The following is a 22,141-nucleotide window of genomic DNA, read 5'->3' as shown; positions in this document are numbered from 1 at the left end:
CGCAGGCCCGGATGCCTCCAGCCCTGCACCTGACCTTTGCAAGCACCATCAGCGACCACATCCACTTCCCTGTACCAGCGCAGCATCCAAATGTCATTACCCCAGACATTTGAACGCAAGCGCAAATACCCAGCAAACCACCCACAGGCCATATCACTAAATACGCAGCTTTCCAAATTCTGGCCCTGGAAATTTTGTCATTTAGGCTTGTAGGCATGTTCCGCAGCCTGATGTTGGAGGCCGTCCCTCAATACGCAGTCCCCAGTCGCCCCTATTTTTCAAGGTGTGCCGTGCCAGCCTTACACCAACATGTGTCCCTTAACATCACACGTGCCCCGACCAACGCAGTTACTGGGAAGGTCCACTTAACCACGGACACATGGACAAGTGCTTTTGTCTAGGGATGCTACATTTCCTTGACTGCACACTGGGTGAATGTTGTGGAGGCCTAGAGCGACTTGTACCCTGGGATGGCACAGGCGCTACCGACGCCAAGAATTGCGGGCCCCAGTTCCATCAGGGTTTCCGCTACCACCTACGTTAGGGGCTCCAATCCCCACTTCTCCTCCTCCGCCTCCTCCACTTCCAACTTTAAATTATCTGCATGCAGCACCAGTCAGTCATCAGTCAGTAGCTGTAAGCAGTGTAGCACTGCAGTGGGGAAGCGGCAACAGGCCGTGCTGAAGCTGATCTACCTAGGTGACAAACAGCACACTGCCGCAGAGCTGTGGCAGGGGATAAGAGACCAGACTGAGCTGTGGCTCTCGCCACTCAACCTAGAACCAAGCATGGTTGTGTCCGATAATGGCTGTAACTTGGTGGCGGCTTTGGAGCTGGCGTGGGCAAGGCATTAGACACATCCAATGCCTTGCCCACATATTCAACCTTGTGGTTCAGCGGTTTCTGCTTGGGAATTTTTTAATTTTTTTTCCTTTTTTCTCCCTCTCCTTTTTTCCCCTTTTCCCTGTCTCTTTCCCCCTGTTGTTTTATTTCTCTTTTTCCCTCTTTTCTTCCTTATCCTCCCCCCAGTTATTTCTTTGTCTATTTTCCTGTTACATCCTCCTCCCCATCAATAAAATGTACAAAGTCTGATCTGGCTTTCTTATAATAGCAAGAAAAAAAAGAGACCAACAGCCGTTCATACAGGGTACGGCTAGCACAGTTCTCCAGAGTACGGGTAGCGCAGTTCACTGTCAGAATAAGGGAAGCACAAATATAGATGAACCTTGAAGACAGCGAGGGATCGGAGAGGTATAACAGGGAGCGGGAGGGAAGCTGGATCTGGCATACAATCAGGAAAGGACACAAGGCAGACACTTCAAACCGTATCTAGGAGCCATGGGGAACAGGGAGCAAGGAAATGGAGGAGCAAGGAGAGGAGGAATCAGAGGGAGCAGCCAAGAACTGAGACAGAGACCTCCCGGGTGCACCATGTGAAGATAACTGGTAATGGGACGGCAGCATGGGAAATGTGTAGATCGTTCCAGGAAAGAACCAGATGCATGGAGGGCTCACCTACGTGGAAAATTCAGCAGCAGATGGATCTCTCAGGTCGGTCGGAGCAGAGCATATCTTTCACAGCGTGGCGGGGTGAAGCAGGAGGCGCAACGTAGCGTATCTACGTCATCGTGTCAGCTGACAAATTTTGTCAAAAGAAATGTTTTTGGCTAGACTTTTGATTACACGGGTTTGGTTTTCACGGAATACACCAAGTGTAAACTCATGGTTAAATTTGGTTAATAAAATCAAGAGATATGAGAAGGTGCTGTATAAACCAAGAAATATAGAGGAAAAATGGACTAGGATATGGGGTGCATGGAAATATTAGTCTTCCTCTCTCAACTCATGCCTCATGCACACAACAGTTGTTTTTCTCGTCCTCCGTTCCGTTTTTTTTTGCGGATAGGATGGGGACCCATTTATTTAAATGGGTCAGCAAAAAAATGCTGATAGTTAATCCGTTTGTGTTCCGTGTCCATTGTCCGTGTTTCCCTCCAGCAAAAAAAATAGTGCATGTCCTACTTTTTTCACATTTGCGGACAAGGATATGCATTTATTACAAGGGATCTGTGGGTAACACTTAACAAAAATAAATATGATAGACATATTAGGTATCGCCGTGTCCGTAACAACCTGTTCTATAAAAAAAATCACATTATATACCCCCTCAGGTGAATGCTGTAAATAAAAAAAATTAAATAAATCTATGCAAAACAGCCTTTTTTTTTACCTTGCCTCACAAAAAGTGTAATACCAAGCAATCAAAAAGTCTTATGTACCCAAAAATGGTACCAATGAAAACATCATCTCATCTCACAATGAGCCCCCACATAAGACAATCACTTAAAAATTAAAAACCAATGGCTCCCCTAAACCAATCTGTAACAGCGACTGCTGCGTGCCGCTGTTCCCCTGCTTACCGCCGCGGTACTGACTTGTACTAGTATTCCTGGACTCTGCTACCTGCCTGCTTGCCTCGACTCTCCTGTTGCCGAACTGGATTGCCTGACCTGTACCTGTGTCGCCTGCACTGACCTATTAACTGTTTGACTTCACCTCTGCCTCATCCTTCGGTCCTGGTTACGACTCAGCCTGCTGACAATGCCTGTACCTCTGGTACCTTGCTCAGGCACCTCCTGGTACATGAAGTGAGGCGTCAGAGTCATATCTTCTCCAGCTACTGCAGGGTCGCCAGTCGCTGCTACTCCTGCGATAAGGTAGTAGGTAAGCGTAGATAGCATTGTTATGTTGCTGTGTGAATTACCTGCCGTACTGCTTCACCCATAGCCTTTCATCCTGTCAGCTACTGGGCCGACTCATGCGCTAGGAGTCTAGGGAGAGCTCAGGGTTACATTAGGAGGTGACCTGCTCCCTGTTCCTTGCTATCTGGCATTGCAGCCTCAGTTATTGCACGGTGGGAGGTTTTCCCCACTCCCCGCCATGACAGCTATCTTCTGGATGGCCGCACATCCTCCACTGCTTCAGCTCTGCTGCGTCTATGAGAGGGTTCCTCCTCTGTGGCTCAGTGCGCCATCCAGTTTCGTACCCTGGATGCCGTACTTGCATGGAACAATGAAGCTTAACTGTCAGTGTTCTTTCTGACCGGATTAAGGATGAATTAGCTGGTCGGGACCGTCCGTCTACTCTGAATGATCTGATCACCTTGGCCACAAGGATAGATATGCGTTTTAGAGAACGTTCTAAGGTGGTCGCAGGCACCAGAAGACCACCTCGTTTGGCTACATCCTTCCAGAGGCCAGTTCTTCCTCTAGTGTCCATCCCATCTGAAGAGCCCATGCAAATAAAGCTCCTTCGATTGTCTGATCAGGAACGTTTACGCCGTAAAGCAGAGAACCTGTGTCTGTATTGTGGAGGCAAGGCCCACTTTGTGCGTAATTGTCCACAGAAGCCGGGAAACGCCAATGTCTAGGAACAGTTGGAGATGTGGTCCTAGACAAGGAGAAGTCCTCTCCGAAACTTTCATTTCCGGTGACTATCTCACAAGGGAGTCATACTGTCTGTGCCTGCATTCTTGGACTCTGGGTCAGACAGTAACTTCATTTAGCAAGCTCTAGTTCATCAGTACTGGCTTCCTACCATCTGTCTAGAAAGGCCTCTGTCAGTGGCTTCCGTAAATTGACTGCCACTCACTGAACCTGTGCTTTCTGTTACTATGCCCCTTAAGTTGAAATAGGGATTCTGCATTCAGAGACGATCTCCTTCCATGTGCTACCAGTGTCCTAGAATCCGATTATCCTTGTTCTTCCCTGGCTGCGTCAGCACACTTGAGCTCTTGACTGGCACTCCGGTCGGATTCTACATTGGGAATAATCCTGCCAGTCCACCTGCTTATCAGAGGTCCGACCTGCTTCCTCGCCTATTGTACCTGTAGACCTGCCTGGACTTCCGCAGCAGTATACCAGTTTTAAGGACGTCTTCAGTAAGAAAGAGGCCGAGACCCTGCCTCCTCATCGTCCTTATGATTGTCCAATTGACCTTCTGCCTGGGTATACTCCTTCTTGTGGTCGATTCTACCCACTCTCACTTCCTGAGACCCAAGCGATGTCTGGTCACATCAAAGAGAATCTCCAGAGGGGGTTTATCCGGAAATGTACTTAACCAGCTGGTGCCGGGTTCTTCTTTGTGCAGAAAAAGATGGATCCTTACTGCCCTGTATTGACTATTGAGGTCTGAATAAGGTCACAGTCAAGAATCGATACCCTCTTCCGCTAATCTCCCAACTCTTTGACAGGATCCGGGGAGCTAAGTTCTTCACAAAATTCAACCTGCACGAGTTTATAAACGATATCTACCGGAACCTGCTCTATGTCTGCGTGATAGTGTACCTGGACGATATACTGATCTATTCTCCAGATTTGACCACTCACCAGAAGCATGTACATTTAGTTTTACAGCGGTTGAGAGAGTATCGACTTTATGCCAAACTCGAGAAATGCATCTTTGAAAAATCTACCATTCTGTTCCTCAGATACATAATCTCTGATGCTGGGTTGCAGATGGATCCTAAAAAATTGAATGTAGTAATGGACTATTCTAGCTTGGGGGCACAACTCCAAACTGGCTGATCACCCAGGGATCTGCAAGACCACAAAACTTTTGTCTTGCCACTATTGGGGGCCCACACTGTCTAAGGATGTGCTTGTCTATGTATCTGCCTGCATCATCTGTGCTCAGAATAAAGTTTCCAGGACCAAACCACATTGGCTGTTGTTACCACTTCCTGTTCTTGATGTCCCATGGCAACACATTGCCATAGACTTTGTTACAGATCTGCCCTCTTCTTCTGGATGTACAGCTATCTGGGTGGTCGTGGACCGATTCTTCAAGATGGCGTACTTCGTTCCTTTATCTGGACTGCCCTTGGCTGCTGAACTTGCTAAACTGTTCGTGAGACACATATTCCGCTTGCATGGTCTATCTTGGCATATTGTTTCCGTTCGTGGAGTCCCGTTTACCTCTAAGCACTGGAGAGCTCTTTTCCAGCTGCTTGAAATTGAGCTGGACTTCTCTTCCGATTATCATCCCCAGACCAACAGGCAAATAGAGCGGGTCAGTCAAATATTAAAGAACTATCTCCCTCATTTTGTTTCAACCAAACATGACAACTGGGTACAAATGCTCCCCTGGGCTGAATTCTCCTATAACAACCACTCTAGTGAGTCTACTGGATCCTCTCCATTCTTTGTCGTTTATGGAAAACACCCTCATACTCCTTTCCCTGTTCCTACATCTTCTGGGGTACCAGCTGTGGATTCCTCTTTTAGGGATTTTTTGAAGATTTGGTGTGACACCAAGGACTGCATCAACAAAGTGGTGACTCGCATGAAAATTAATGCAGACAAGAGAAGAAGAAAACAACCTTAGTTCTCATCTGGAGATAAGGTATGTCTCTACTTTAAAAACATCCTTAAGGGTTCCCAGTTTCAAGTTTGCTCCTAGGTTCATTAGACCCTTTGAAGTATTGAGGAGGATCAATGAAGTGACACATAAATTACGTCTGCCTCTCTCTTTGCGGATTCCTAATGCCTTCCAAGTGTTCTTAATAAAACCAGTAGTTCTTAACTGCTTCTCAATGGCTATTTCTACTCCAACTCCGGTATCTGAAGATTCTGACGTGATATTTGAGATCAAAGACATTCTGGACATCAAGGAGCGTGGCAAGAAGACCTACTATCTTGTGGACTGGAAGGCCTTTGGTCCTGAGGAGCGGTCTTGGGAACCAGAAGAGAACATTCATGCTCCGAACTTGATAAAAAGGTTTCTGTCTTGTCATGGACTCAAGAAGAGGGGGGGTAAGGAGGGGGTACTGTAACCGCGGCTGCTGTGCGCCGCTGTTCCCCTGCTTGGGGCTAAAGCAACATTTTATTGGAAGAAATGAAACTTTTCATTTTCACAGCCAAGTGTTTCTAAATTCCATAAAAAGCTTAGGGGGTCAAAGTGCTTATTACCCCCCTTAATATATTCTTTTGGGCTCATGCACATGATCTTTGGGCTTGACGGTCCGTATTTTTATGAAACCGTTGTTTCTTTTTTTGTTTTCGTATATACTCTGTTTCCGTTCCGTTTTGCCGCAAAAACATGTCCGTATTGTTTCCATATGTCATCCGTTTTTTGTGGATCGGAACTACTCGAGACTCGCTTTGTTATGTGTAAGTGTCTGGGGTCATTAATTGAACTGTTGTAAAGTAGAACTGGCCTATTTGCCCGTAGCAAACAACCATATAAAACCTTTCAGTTTGGACAGCATCTTTAGAAAAAGAAAGGTGAAATCTGATTCTTTGCTATGGGCAACTAAGCCAGTTCTACTTTACACCAGTACGATTAGTGACCCTAGTAGTGTCTGGTAGATATGTTGACCTAATGTTTTGTTTTGTTTTTTCCACAGGTTTCTGACTTCTGGGAATTCATTTGCATCTCTGCATTTTGAGTTCCTTCTGGGAGTCTCAACTATTTCTCGGATTGTTCGTCAAACCTGTGAAGTGATTTGGCAGTGACTTCGGGAAGCGGTGATGCGCAAGCCCAAGGCAGAGAATTGGATCAGAATTGCTGAGGGCTTTCATCTTGATACACAGTTTCCAAACTGCATTGGGGCACTGGATGGCACATGACACATTAGTGTTAAGAAGCCACCTCACTCAGGGTCCGGGTACTACTATACTTTTTCATTGTACTGTTGGCTTTAGCTGACACAACATATAAGTTTATTATTGTGGATATCGGGGCCTACGGAAGCACTGCAGATGCACGCATTTTCAGTTCTTCCAGATTGTGTGAAACTCCAAGCCAACCAACTAGCCCTCCCAGAGCCCAGAATGCTGCCAGGTTCTGCGGGTCCCCGGATCCATTTGTAAAAGTGGCTGATAAAGGTTTTGCTTTGGCCCCACATGTCATGCGACCCTTTCCCAGACACAACATGGATGACAGGTTATGTATTTTTAACTATCGGCTGACTAGAGCCCGTCGGTATGTTGAGTGTGCGTTTGGAATACTTATCAACAAGTGGAGAGTATTCCTGTCATCCTTACAGATAGCGCCAGACAATGCCACCCTGGTTATTAAAGCATGTGTGATCCTGCACAACTTCATCAGGATTCATAATGCTCCCTTATATGCTGGTTTAGAGGAGTCTGGTACCTATTTTTCATCCACAGGATTGGACCAGACTCGTCATGGATGGCCTGGATCTGCAGGACTTGCATTTCGAGACCTCTATGCCAATTTCTTTAACAGCCCTGAGGGTGCATTACTGTGGCATATAGACGTAGTGCTCAGCAGGCAATGATGTGATCTGGACTCTGGCCATTTTAGTATGTTTTTTTTAATTTCTCTGAATGTAGATAGTGTAGAGATTCGAAAGACAAAGAGGACCCTTGACGTGGGCTTGCGGCTGGGGTGTATTGTAGTAAAAAATAATTCATGTTCACAATATTTTTTATTCTATGAAAATGTACATAAGTATGTTATTAGCCAAAGTAGCTATTTTTTTTTACTACTTTAAGAACGTACAAGGAATCATCGTGGATGATAGGTACGTGTTACCGAGGTTCCTGGCCTCGGTGGAGTAAGAGCCGGTTTTTATGTGTCAGCAGCAGTTGCTGTTTGACACCTTGGTACTAAGCATGGCTGTAATAGCTGATCCGGAACGGCTCTTACTGGGAATAGTCAAAGTGCTGGGTGGGTGACTACTCCCCACATTCCAGGCCGGGTTTTGCCAGGCATAAAAACCAGCCAGCACTGCCAGGTGGAGAGGATTACCTCCGTCTGACATTGGAGCTCAGGAGGTCTGTGTGCTGGGATCTGAGGCCTGTGCTGGGCTAGAGAGTGGAGACCCGTGTGTCAGGGGACACCTAAAGCCTGTATTTGAACTTTCTGAGGCAGAACTGCCACCAAGGTGACTTTTGTTTTATTAACTTGCGATTGTGTGTGAAGTAACACCAACACTGCAAAAGTGACATTTTGTTTTTGACATCATGTGTGAATAAACACTGAGGTCTGAATTCCGAACTTGTATTTTGCCTCTGTACTGTGCCCGCTTATCGTAACTACCAGAGCGAATCCCTGCATTACATAAAATTTCTAATACCTCTTTCACCGTAAATTGGATATTTCTTTTGGATTTCAGTTTTTAAATGTTTATATGTGTATCATGGAAAACGTTTTTATTCATTTTCCCATTATCCGCCCTTGTCTTCGCTTAGGTTTGACTGGATGAGACGTAAAGACAATCCATTTTGAAAATAATGTGTTTTAATAAAATATCACTATGTCTTTTCATTTACACATGTTAGCATTGACTATTCAAATAAAATATCATTTCATATATCAAGATGTTGACAATATGTAAGAAACAGGACCACACAATATTGGATTTTATCATGTATATTTACTAAAAATAAAACATCATTTTGGCTTAACATTCAGCCATGATCTAAATAAAAAATAAAATAAAACACATATCAAAAAGCTCACGGGTAAATTTAAATTGTCCAGGCACTTGGCCTGGATGAACACTCACATCACCAGGTGGATAGTACTGTGGGGGGACTGAGCTTTGTCCCGGGTATTGTGGGTGCCAAACCGATTGCCTGTCTTGTGAATGCAGGGGCTGAGAACATGAACTTGGGCAGGTCTGAGTTGGGGTCATACTGGGTCCCAATTGAGGCTATAAAGACCTTGCATAAACATTCTGCTTCATGGCGTCCACCATACGAAGCAGGTCCAGGGTTTCAGGTTTTGATTCCATAATTGTGGCCACTGCTGAAATAAAATTTACATACACCCAGATTTTTTCAGGGGCCCAGTTTTGGATGAGGGGAGCTAGGCCATGAATAATCCTCTCCGCCTTCCCTTCCTTCCTCCTCTCGCTCAAATACTCAAGCACCTGACTACCTAACAGAGCTTGAGTATCTGAGTGAGATAAAGGATTGGTCCTAGCACCCCTTCTCCGCTGTCACTGCCTGGGATGTGGTTCAAGACTGGAAGCCTGTCCTCCTCCTGCTTCCACAGCGGAAGATTCCTTCTGGCATTGGCGTTGACTGGCCAGCTCCTGGGTGCTGAAGTCCTCCTCACCGGGCACAGGAGGTGGTGAATCGGGTCCGACAGCAGGTTGCTCAGTTGAGCTGCTGAAATTTGGGCCTTGATCCTCCAGATTGTGAACGGTGCTGAGATGGAAATAAATGGAGGATGACAAAAAAAATTTTTGGAAGCATCACACATTATCTCTTAAATAAAGAAATAGTGAAAGATATAATTACTTCTTAACAAACCCAGGAAGAATATACTTACGGCCTTAAATACAATATGGCGCACAGAAACTGCAGCTGCCGAGTGTACATATACAGTCAGGTCCATAAATATTGGGACATTGACACAATTCTAACATGTTTGGCTCTATACACCACCACAATGGATTTGAAATGAAACAAACACGATGTTCTTTAACTGCAGACTGTCCGCTTTAATTTGAGGGTATTTACATCCAAATCAGGTGAACGGTGTAGGAATTACAACAGTTTGAATATGTGCCTCCCACTTGTTAAGGAACCAAAAGTAATGGGACAGAATAATAATCATAAATCAAACTTTCACTTTTTAATACTTGGTTTGCAGTCAATAACAGCCTGAAGTATGGAACACATAGACATAACCAGACACTGGGTTTCATCCCTGGTGATGCTCTGCCAGGCCTCTACTGCAACTGTCTTCAGTTCCTGCTTGTTCTTGGGTCATTTTCCATTCAGTTTTATCTTCAGCAAGTGAAATGCATGCTCAATCGGATTCATGTCAGGTGATTGACTTGGCCATTGCATAACATTCCACTTCTTTCCCTTAAAAAAACTCTTTGGTTGCTTTTGTAGTATGCTTTGGGTCATTGTCCATCTGCACTGTGAAGCGCTGTCCAATGAGTTCTGAAGCATTTGGCTGAATATGAGCAGATAATATTGCCCAAAACACTTCTGAATTCATCCTACTGCTTTTGGCAGTAGTCACATCATCAATAAATACAAGAGAACCAGTTCCATTGGCAGCCATACATGCCCATGCCATGACACTACCACCACCATGCTTCGCTGATGAGGTGGTATGCTTAGGATCATGAGCAGTTCCTTTCCTTCTCCATATTCTTCTCTTCCCATAGCTCTGGTACAAGTTGATCTTGGTCTCATCTGTCCATAGGATGTTGTTCCAGAACTGTGAAGGCTTTTTTATATGTTGTTTGGCAAACTCTAATCTAGCCTTCCTGTTTTTGAGGCTCACCAATGGTTTAAATGTGGTGAACCCTCTGTATTTACTCTGGTGAAGTCTTCCCTTGATTGTTGACTTTGACACACATACACCTACCTCCTGGAGAAGGTCAACAATTGTGAAGGGTGTTTTCTTCACCAGGGAAAGAATTATTCGGTCATCCACCACAGTTGTTTTCTGTGGTCTTCCGTGTCTTTTGGTGTTGCTGAGCTCACCGGTGCGTTCCATCTTTTTAGGAATGTTCCAAACAGTTGCTTTGGCCACACCTAATGTGTTTGCTATATCTCTGATGTTTTTTTTTTTTTTTTCAGCCTAATGATGGCTTGCTTCACTGATAGTGACAGCTCTTTAGATCTGATCTTGAGAGTTGACAGCAACAGATTCCAAATGCAAATAGCACACTTGAAATTAACTCTGGACCTTTTATCTGCTCATTGTAATTGGGATAATGAGGGAATAACATACACCTGGCCATGGACAGCCGAGATATCACGATCGGCGTAACTGTCACATACGTGACACGGAGGGAGGAACAGAGGGAGGCCCTGCCCTAGTGAGAGGGAAGGTGGTGACCCCTGACTCACCTTGCGTCTGGCACCTGGCTGCCCTGTCGTCCCTAGACGGGTTCCTCACCCGTACGCCGATCACGTGCCTAAAACCCTGGCTTTCCCTAGGATGAGCCCTGGATAGTGAACAGGGAGGTGGGAACACTAGTCCGCACCACTAGCTCTAGAGGAAAACACCAAGGGGAGGACAGACAATACAAACTAAACATATAATCCCAGGTGGGCAACAACAGGAGACAACAAAAGCCCAACAGGGATCCGGAGGGTATCACTCTGGAACAACAACCAGATTCTCAGCTCCAGTGGGTCAGTATAGATGTCCAGGCAGGAAGCTCTATAACTGGCAACAAGAGAAGTGTGAGAGGAGAATATAAGGAGTTTGGGAGTGGCAGACAAGAAACAGCTGAGGAGGAGAAGCTACGGATCCCTGAGTGAGACAAAAAGGATAGCAAGGCAAACACAGAAAACAAACACTAAGAAACACCGTGATCTTTAGACATAGAGCGCGCAGCCACCCGCTGCGACTTCCTGACCCCGGGTATAACAGAGTCAGACGTGGCTCTTGACACCCTCGTGACAGTACCCCCCCTTTCACGAGGGGCCTCCGGACACTCAGGACCAGGTCTCTCCGGATGAGAGACATGGAAAGCCTGAATCAACCTGTTGGCGTTTACCTCTGACGCTGGAACCCACATTCTTTCCTCGGGACCGTAACCCCTCCAATGCACCAGATACTGAAGAGAGCGGCGGACCCGACGAGAATCAACAATTCTGGATATTTGAAACTCCAGATTACCATCCACAACAACAGGAGGAGGTGGCAGCGGTGATGGTTCTAGAGGTGGAACATACTTCTTGAGCAACGACTTATGGAAGACGTTATGGATCTTAAAAGTCTGAGGTAGCTCCAGGCGAAAAGCCACAGGGTTAATGACGGCTACAATTTTATAAGGACCAATGAACCTAGGACCCAGTTTCCAAGAGGGAACCTTCAACTTAATATTCCTAGTAGACAACCACACATAGTCATTCACTCCTAGGTCCGGACCTGGCGACCGTTTCTTATCGGCCATGCATTTGTATTTACCACTCATATTTTTCAAGTTAGCTTGCACCTTCTGCCATACCGATGAAAGAGATGAAGAAAACCGTTCCTCTTCGGGAACCCCAGAAGACCCCCCCTCTTTGAAAGTACAAAATTGGGGATGAAAACCGTATGCACCAAGAAATGGTGACTTGCCAGTGGATTCCTGACGGCGATTATTTATGGCAAACTCGGCTAACGGTAAATATGATGACCACACCTCTTGGTTTTCAGACGCAAAACACCTTAAATATGTTTCTAGGTTTTGGTTGGTACGCTCAGTCTGTCCATTCGACTGAGGATGGAAAGCTGAGGAAAAGGATAAGTGTACCCCTAAACGGGTACAAAAAGCTTTCCAAAACTTAGAAATAAACTGGGTTCCCCGATCCGAAACCACATCGGAAGGGACCCCGTGAAGCTTCACGATTTCACTGATAAACACCTGAGCAAGAGTCTTAGCATTAGGAAGTGCGGGTAGCGCAATAAAGTGTACCATTTTGCTAAACCTGTCTACTACTACCAAGATAACTGTTTTACCCGCAGACAAAGGTAAGTCAGTGATGAAATCCATTGATAGATGTGTCCATGGTCTATTGGGGATGAAAAGTGGCAATAAAGACCCTGCTGGACGTGTATGAGAGACTTTCGCGCGTGCACAAGTAGAACAAGTAGACACGAAATCTATTACATCCTGACGCAACCTTGGCCACCAAAAACGACGAGACAATAGCTCCAAGGTTGCTTTACTACCTGGGTGCCCAGCAAGTGCCGAATTATGATGTTCCTTCAATAACTCAAGACGCAGGTTTAACGGTACAAACAATTTCTCTGAGGGGCAAGAGGCCGGGGCGTCCCCCTGGGCCTCTAACACCTTTCCCTCTAGAACAGAGTGTACAGCCGAGACAACCACTCCTCTTTGTAAAATAGGTACCGGATCACTAACATTACCCCCTCCAGGGAAACTACGAGACAATGCGTCTGCCTTGGTATTTTTTGCCCCAGGACGATAGGTGATTACAAAGTTAAATCTGGTAAAGAATAGCGACCACCTAGCTTGTCTAGGGGTGAGACGCTTAGCCGATTCTAGGTACAGAAGGTTTTTGTGATCCGTAATTACCGTGACGGGGTGGATTGCTCCCTCTAAGAAGTGACGCCACTCTTCAAACGCCAGTTTAATCGCCAACAGTTCCCTATTTCCAATATCATAGTTCTTTTCTGCTGCAGATAATTTTTTGGAAAAGAAAGCGCAAGGACGCCATTTGCCAGGAGACGGACCCTGAGACAATACAGCCCCCACTCCCACCTCCGACGCATCAACTTCAACAATAAAAGGCTGGGAGACATCAGGTTGAATTAGAACAGGTGCCGAGGTAAATCTCTCTTTTAGAGAGGAAAATGCAATTTTAGCGGCGTCAGACCATTTAGAAAAATCAGTCCCCTTCCTAGTCATGTCAGTAAGGGGTTTAACGATCACTGAATAATTTTTAATAAACTTTCTGTAGAAATTTGCGAAACCCAAAAACCGTTGTAGAGCTTTAAGGTTCTCAGGAAGATCCCAATCTAAAATTGCCTGGACCTTCCCAGGATCCATACGGAAACCTGAAGCAGATAATAGATATCCCAGGAATTGTATTTCCTGAACGGCGAAGACACATTTTTCAATTTTCGCATATAATTTATTCGTCCGTAGGACCTGCAGTACTTGCCTGACATGTACTTCATGTGTTTTCAGATCAGCCGAATAAATTAAGATATCATCTAGGTATATGACTACAAACCTGCCGATGAGATGACTAAAAATATCATTAACGAAATGTTGGAAGACAGCAGGGGCATTGGTCAGACCGAAAGGCATGACTAAATTTTCGTAATGCCCCTCAGGGGTGTTAAAAGCTGTCTTCCACTCATCCCCTTCCTTGATACGAATCAGATTGTAGGCCCCCCTAAGATCAAGTTTGGAGAACCACCTAGCACCCGCAATCTGATTAAAAAGGTCAGGAATGAGAGGAAGAGGGTATGGGTCTCGGACGGTTATCCGGTTTAGCTCACGGAAATCTAGGCAAGGACGCAGGCCCCCATCTTTCTTTTTAACAAAGAAAAACCCTGCAGCCACGGGTGAAGAAGAGGGTCTGATGTGTCCCTTGGCCAGACTCTCGGAGATATAATCTTTCATGGCTTGTCTCTCTGGACCCGAAAGATTATACAACCTGGACTTGGGTAATTTTGCACCGGGAATCAGGTTAACCGGGCAATCATAAGGACGATGAGGTGGTAGCTTCTGACAACCCTTTTCAGAAAAAACGTCCTCAAAGTCCGAAATAAATGTAGGTAGGGAAGCTATGGAGGCGATTAAGCAATTGTTATTTAAGCAATTCTCTCTGCAATGCTCACTCCACTCCAATATCTCCCTGGCCTGCCAATCCACCACTGGATTGTGCGCTACCAACCAGGGAAGACCCAATACCACAGGAGAGGGAAGGCCCTCCAGAACGTAACATGAAAGACGCTCCTTATGGTGGTCCCCTACCCGAAGATGTAAGTTATGGACAACGTGAGTGAGGTTTCTCTGAGACAGAGGAGCAGAGTCAATAGCGAATATGGGAATGGGTCTCTGCAGCGTACAGAGAGACAAACCCATAGTGCGGGCAAAATGGGCATCTATCAAATTTACCCCTGCACCACTGTCTAGAAAAAAAGAAATAGACTCCGTCTTAACACCAAAAACAATAACCGCTGGCAACACAAATTGAGATGTTCGTATGGAGGAAACGTATACCCCCCGGCTGACATCCTCCGCACAGCCTGGGGTTAGTAGTTTTCCGACGGTCTTTTGTTTTTGGGAAAGGAGGGACAGACATTAATGAAATGACCCTTCCCCCCACAGAAAAAACAAGCCCCCCACCTACGGCGAACCTCAGGAGGACGGACCTGACGAGAAGTTCCTCCTAGCTGCATAGGCTCATCGGCCAGTTATAATATCACGATCGGCGTAACTGTCACATACGTGACACGGAGGGAGGAACAGAGGGAGGCCCTGCCCTAGTGAGAGGGAAGGTGGTGACCCCTGACTCACCTTGCGTCTGGCACCTGGCTGCCCTGTCGTCCCTAGACGGGTTCCTCACCCGTACGCCGATCACGTGCCTAAAACCCTGGCTTTCCCTAGGATGAGCCCTGGATAGTGAACAGGGCGGTGGGAACACTAGTCCGCACCACTAGCTCTAGAGGAAAACACCAAGGGGAGGACAGACAATACAAACTAAACATATAATCCCAGGTGGGCAACAACAGGAGACAACAAAAGCCCAACAGGGATCCGGAGGGTATCACTCTGGAACAACAACCAGATTCTCAGCTCCAGTGGGTCAGTATAGATGTCCAGGCAGGAAGCTCTATAACTGGCAACAAGAGAAGTGTGAGAGGAGAATATAAGGAGTTTGGGAGTGGCAGACAAGAAACAGCTGAGGAGGAGAAGCTACGGATCCCTGAGTGAGACAAAAAGGATAGCAAGGCAAACACAGAAAACAAACACTAAGAAACACCGTGATCTTTAGACATAGAGCGCGCAGCCACCCGCTGCGACTTCCTGACCCCGGGTATAACAGAGTCAGACGTGGCTCTTGACACCCTCGTGACACGAGAAGCCTATTGTCCCATTACTTTTGGTTCTTTAACAAGTGGGAGGCACATATGCAAACTGTAGTAATTCCTACACCGTTCACCTGATTTGGATGTAAATATCCTCAAATTAAAGCTGACAGTCTGCAGTTAAAGCACATCTTGTTCGCTTCATTTCAAATCCATTGTGGTGGTGTATAGAGCCAAAAATGTTACAATTGTGTCGATGTCCCAATATTTATGGACCTGACTGTAGGTCTTTTGTTCTTTAAGTCCGCCATGTCCACTATGTCCCTTGGCTAGTACAAACTCCCACCGATATTGGTCACAGCAGGATTGCCATCATTTCTTGACTTTTTGAACTGTTAACACACAGCATAAAAAAATAAAAATATTAAGTAATGTATATCTTTAAAAAAACACATGTATTAGTTTATATTATCAAAGCCAAGTATGGCACATTAGTTTTTCCTAACTCATACATTACTGGGGACTGACCATTAACTTTTGAAGCATGTACATGTGATTTCTAAACATAATATTATATGACTGGCGAAATAACATATATGCTTTAAAATAGCGTAAAAATGTGAAAAGTAACATAGACTTCATACAAATTATGCATTTTTAGGTGTAGCAGTCAAAACAAGTACTGAGGAGGAGATACATCTTTGCAATTAATTTAAATCCTCCTGGGTGTCCCCATTCATAGTTGTGAAGCAAAACACGGACTACCCTTGCTTCCCCTATAGCTACACAGCTGCTTAAAATGTAGACACAAATAAATTGTCATAAACCAAAACTTTAGCATGGGTGGTCTTACCTAGGTCACGGCGCTTTTTGGAATTGTCCTTCTCCCATTGGGTTGCGCAACCTCCTCCCATGCACACTCCTTGGCTACCCAATCACCCAAAAATTACACCCAAAATTATTAAAAGAGCTTAGTGGTGAGCTGGCAAAACCGTTAACAGATTTATTTAACCAATCATTAGTAACAGGAGTCATCCCGGAAGATTGGAAATTGGCAAATGTCGTGCCCATTCACAAGAAAGGTAGTAGGGAGGAATCGAGCAACTATAGACCAGTGAGTCTGACATCAATAGTAGGCAAATTAATGGAAACCCTATTAAAGGATAGGATTGTGGAACATCTAAAATCCCATGGATTGCAAGATGAAAAACAGCATGGGTTTACTTCAGGGAGATCATGTCAAACAAATCTTATAGATTTTTTTGACTGGGTGACTAAAATAATAGACGGTGGAGGTGCAGTAGACATCGCATATCTAGATTTTAGTAAGGCTTTTGACACTGTCCCACATAGAAGACTTATCAATAAACTGCAGTCATTGAGCATGGACTCCCATATTGTTGAGTGGATTAGGCAGTGGCTGAGTGACAGGCAACAGAGGGTTGTAGTCAATGGAGAACATTCAAAACAAGGTCATGTTACCAGTGGGGTTCCACAGGGATCTGTACTGGGACCAATTTTGTTTAATATCTTCATAAGTGATATTGCAAAAGGCCTCGATGGTAAGGTTTGTCTTTTTGCTGATGACACAAAGATATGTAACAGGGTTGATGTTCCTGGAGGGAAACGCCAAATGGAAAAGGACTTAGGAAAACTAGAAGAATGGTCAGAACTCTGGCAACTGAAATTTAATGTGGATAAGTGCAAGATAATGCACCTGGGGCGTAAAAACCCAAGGGCAGAATATAGAATATTCGACACAGTCCTGACCTCAGTATCTGAGGAAAGGGATTTAGGAGTAATTATTTCAGAAGACTTAAAGGTGGGAAGACAATGTAATAAAGCAGCACGAAATGCAAGCAGAATGCTTGGATGTATAGGGAGAGGTATAAGCAGTAGAAAGAGTGAAGTGCTTATGCCGCTGTACAGAACACTGGTGAGACCTCACTTGGAGTATTGTGCGCAGTACTGGAGGCCATATCTCCAGAAGGATATAGATACTCTAGAGAGAGTTCAGAGAAGAGCTACTAAACTGGTCCATGGATTGCAGGATAAAACTTACCAGGAAAGGTTAAAAGACCTTAATATGTATAGCTTGGAAGAAAGAAGAGACCGAGGGGATATGATAGAAACTTTTAAATACATAAAGGGAATCAACTCGGTAAAGGAGGAGAGCATATTTAAAAGAAAAAACTACCACAAGAGGACACAGTTTTAAATTAGAGGGGCAAAGGTTTAAAAGTAATATAAGGAAGTATTACTTTACTGAGAGGGTAGTGGATGCATGGAATAGCCTTCCTGCAGAAGTGGTAGCTGCAAATACAGTGAAGGAGTTTAAGCATGCATGGGATAGGCATAAGGCCATCCTTCATATAAGATAGGGCCGGGGCTATTCATAGGATTCAGATATATTGGGCAGACTAGATGGGCCAAATGGTTCTTATCTGCCGACACATTCTATGTTTCTATGTTTCAATCATGATAGCCCTCACTGCCGGTGTCCCAGATTTGGGGTCTTTCTTGTATCAGAGAAATTAGGCTCTCCATATACATCTTCCAAGCTCTGGTTAGCAGCTAACTAGGCCTGAGTCTCTTTCCTGCACATTTGCTCAGCCAATATTTGTAAACACTAAGCACATGGCAAAGTGGGCTTGGCATTTAATGTAAAACAGATGGTTCCACAAAAACAGATGACATACGAATGCATTCCGTTTTTTTGCGGAACCATTGACTTAAATGGGGCCCCAGAACGTGATTTGCGGACAATAATAAGATGGGTTCTATTTTTATGCAGAATGGAAATGCGGACATACGGACACGGAATGCACACTGAAGCATTTCTGCTTTTTTGGAGGACCCATAGAAATGAATGGTTCCATATATGGAATGGACACGGCAAGAAAATACATTAATGTGCATGAGCCCTTAAGGGCTGTAGTTTCCAAAATAGGGTCACTTTTTGAGGGTTTCCACTGTAGGGGTACATCAGGGTCTCTTCAAATACTAAATGGCACCTAAAAACCAATCTAGCAAAATTTGCCTCCAAAATCCATAAGGCACTCATTTCCTTCTGACCACTGCCCATAGAGCAGTTTACCACCACATATGGGGTATTTATGTAAACTGTAGAATCAGAGTAATATATTTAGGTTTATTTTGCTGTTAACCCTTGCAAGAAAAAAATTATTAACATAAAGAAATCTACCAAAACATGAAATTGTGAAATTTTTTAAATTTCCCCTCCAGTTTCCTTGAATTCTTGTGGAACACCTCAAGGGTTAACAAAGTTTGCAACATCAGTTTTAATTAAGGGGTGTAGTTTCTAAAATGGGGTCATTTATGAGTGGTTTCCATTACATAAGCCCCTCAAAATCATTTTATAATTGAATTGGTACTTAAAAAAATGGTGTTGAAAATTATGTTGAAAATGTGAAAAATTGCTTCTAACTTTCTAAGCTTTCTAATGTCCTAAAAAAATTAAATTACATTTACAAAATGATGCCAACATAAAGCAGACATATGGGGAATGTTAAAAAATAAATATTTTATGAGGTATCACTTTCTTTTTTTAAACAGAGAAATTGAAATTGAGAAAATTGTGAATTTGTATCTTTTGGATTTTTTTTCATTAATAAAGGTGAAATATATTGACTCAAATGTATGACTGTCATGAAGTACAACGTGTCACGAGAAAACAATCTCAGAATGGCTTGGATAAGTAAAAGCGTTCCATAGTTATTACTACATAAAGTGACAGTCTGATTTGCTCGGCACTGAAGGGGTTAATTTGCTTGGCACTGAAGGGGTTAATTGACAGGGCCAGGCAGTGAAGACGTGATCACGCCTGGTACTGTCAAAGTGAAGAGGGTTGCAGAGCGAGCAAATCTGCTGACAGATACCCTTTGAGGGGGTTAAACAATAGTGCAAGCTTATTGTCATTAGTTAATATACGACGAGATTGTATTTTTTTAAACTTACTTAGGAAAGGTGCAATCAAGTCCTGGAAGCACTGTATATTCCCGAAAAGGGCAGAGTGCCACCTGGTCCATACTATGTGCTGCATATACAATGCATTCTACATTGAGAAACCCCTTCAACAAAGCCATATTCATTTCAACTTCTTCCTTTTCCCATTCTTGTGAGCTGTGGACAATCTTTTCTCGCATAAATTTTCCCACACTAGCTTCAGGATCGCAATCATCACTGGTGAAATTCCGGGCTTGAGCCAGCCATGTGCTAAACAACTCTGTAATGTTGGTCATCACTTCTGGGTCGACTTTTCTTCCAGAACTACTGTAGGTAGCCCCGATGGAAGGGGGATGGCCATCCCAGTTATTTTTTTGATTCTCCTCAAGCAAGGCATCTGGTCCTAAAAGGCCAAACTGAGATGCCAGCTGGAAGACTGGGTTGCCTGGAGATGGTCCATGAATCCATTGTGCACCAATCTCAACCAGACCTTTTGCTACAAGAGAAAAAAAAACACAGTTGTAAGGCAACTGATTATTTTCCAGTAAAACCATCACTATTGTTTCACAATTTTTACTGGGTAGCTGCCCTTTCAGGGTATATTCACTCTGCTAAAATCTGCCACTGATTTAGCAATCTGCTTTTCTGCTGCTAAATCCACATTCAGAAATCGACCAACAGTTTGCCCGTTCACTTTAATTTAAAATACAAGTGCATACAGTGCAAAAATGGTAGGGTTTTTTCAGCTGTTGATTTGGAAACGGTAATTACACTTACAGGCAATTGTATTTCCTGGAAGTCTGCACGACGGGACCCATCAGCTTAGCCCCACCCTATCAGAGACAGGAAAAACACGTAGAGAGATTAAATCTCCCCTCCCTACCTAACTCCTCAGTGGATTGCAAAGAACTCCTTCAGAGAAGTATATAAATGTAATTTTTCCCCCCCGAATATTAATTCCATAATCTAATATAAATATATATATATATATATATATATATATATACATATATAAAAATACACAGTACAGACCAAAAGTTTGGACACACCTTCTCATTCAAAGAGTTTTCTTTATTTTCATAACTATGAAAATTGTAGATTCACACTGAAGGCATCAAAACTATGAATTAACACATGTGGAATTATATACATAACAAAAAAGTGTGAAACAACTGAAAATATGTCATATTCTAGGTTCTTCAAAGTAGCCACCTTTTGCTTTGATTACTGCTTTGCACACTCTTGGCATTCTCTTGATGAGCTTCAAAAGGTAGTCACCTGAAATGGTTTTCACTTCACAGGTGTGCCCTGTCAGGTTTAATAAGTGGGATTTCTTGCCTTATAAATGGGGTTGGGACCATCAGTTGCGTTGTGGAGAAGTCAGGTGGATACACAGCTGATAGTCCAACTGAATAGACTGTTAGAATTTGTATTATGGCAAGAAAAAAGCAGCTAAGTAAAGAAAAATTTGTGGCCATCATTACTTTAAGGTCAGTCAGTCCGAAAAATTGGGAAAACTTTGAAAGTGTCCCCAAGTGCAGTCACAAAAACCATCAAGCGCTACAAAGAAACTGGCTCACATGCGGACCGCCCCAGGAAAGGAAGCCCAAGAGTCACCTCTGCTGCAGAGGATAAGTTCATCCGAGTCACCAGCCTCAGAAATCGCAGGTTAACAGCAGCTCAGATTAGAGACCAGGTCAATGCCACACAGAGTTCTAGCAGCAGACACATCTCTAGAACAACTGTGTGAATCAGGCCTTCATGGTAGAATATCTGCTAGGAAACCACTGCTAAGGACAGGCAACAAGCAGAAGAGACTTGTTTGGGCTAAAGAACACAAGGAATGGACATTGGACCAGTGGAAATCTGTGCTTTGGTCTGATGAATCCAAATTTGAGATCTTTGGTTCCAACCACCGTGTCTTTGTGCGACGCAGAAAAGGTGAACGGATGGACTCTACATGCCTGGTTCCCACCGTGAAGCATGGAGGAGGAGGTGTGATGGTGTGGGGGTGCTTTGCTGGTGACACTGTTGGGGATTTATTCGAAATTGAAGGCATACTGAACCAGTATGGCTACCACAGCATCTTGCAGCGGCATGCTATTCCATCCGGTTTGCGTTTAGTTGGACCATCATTTATTTTTCAACAGGACAATAACCCCAAACACACCTCCAGGCTGTGTAAGGGCTATTTGACCATGAAGGAGAGTGATGGGGTGCTGCGCCAGATGACCTGGCCTCCACAGTCACCGGACCTGAACCCAATCGAGATGGTTTGGGGTGAGCTGGACTGCAGAGTGAAGGCAAAAGGGCCAACAAGTGCTAAGCATCTCTGGGAACTCCTTCAAGACTGTTGGAAGACCATTTCAGGTGACTACCTCTTGAAGCTCATCAAGAGAATGCCAAGAGTGTGCAAAGCAGTAATCAAAGCAAAAGGAGGCTACTTTGAAGAACCTAGAACATGACATATTTTCAGTTGTTTCACACTTTTTTGTTATGTATATAATTCCACATGTGTTAATTCATAGTTTGGATGCCTTCAGTGTGAATCTACAATTTTCATAGTCATGAAAATAAAGAAAACTCTTTGAATGAGAAGGTGTGTCCAAACTTTTGGTCTGTACTGTATATATATGCTCTATCTTGTATAATCTATTAAATACAAAACACACAC

At 44.1% G+C, this 22,141-nt stretch overlaps 1 protein-coding gene across 1 annotated transcript in view; it reads right to left on the bottom strand.

Annotated features, from left to right (window-relative positions):
* LOC122941735 (peroxisomal N(1)-acetyl-spermine/spermidine oxidase-like) overlaps positions 1–22,141 on the bottom strand; it is a 75,746-nt gene that overhangs the window by 35,057 nt on the left and 18,548 nt on the right. Inside the window, exon 2 of the mRNA XM_044299147.1 lies at positions 19,480–19,963. Within this exon, the coding sequence (XP_044155082.1) occupies positions 19,480–19,963 (484 nt within the window). The remainder of the gene's footprint in view (positions 1–19,479; positions 19,964–22,141) is intronic.

This window comes from Bufo gargarizans, chromosome 6 (assembly GCF_014858855.1).
Source record: "Bufo gargarizans isolate SCDJY-AF-19 chromosome 6, ASM1485885v1, whole genome shotgun sequence".
NCBI lineage: Eukaryota > Metazoa > Chordata > Amphibia > Anura > Bufonidae > Bufo > Bufo gargarizans.
Note: the sequence above shows the minus strand (reverse complement) of the source record. Positions and strands in the feature narration are given on the sequence as shown.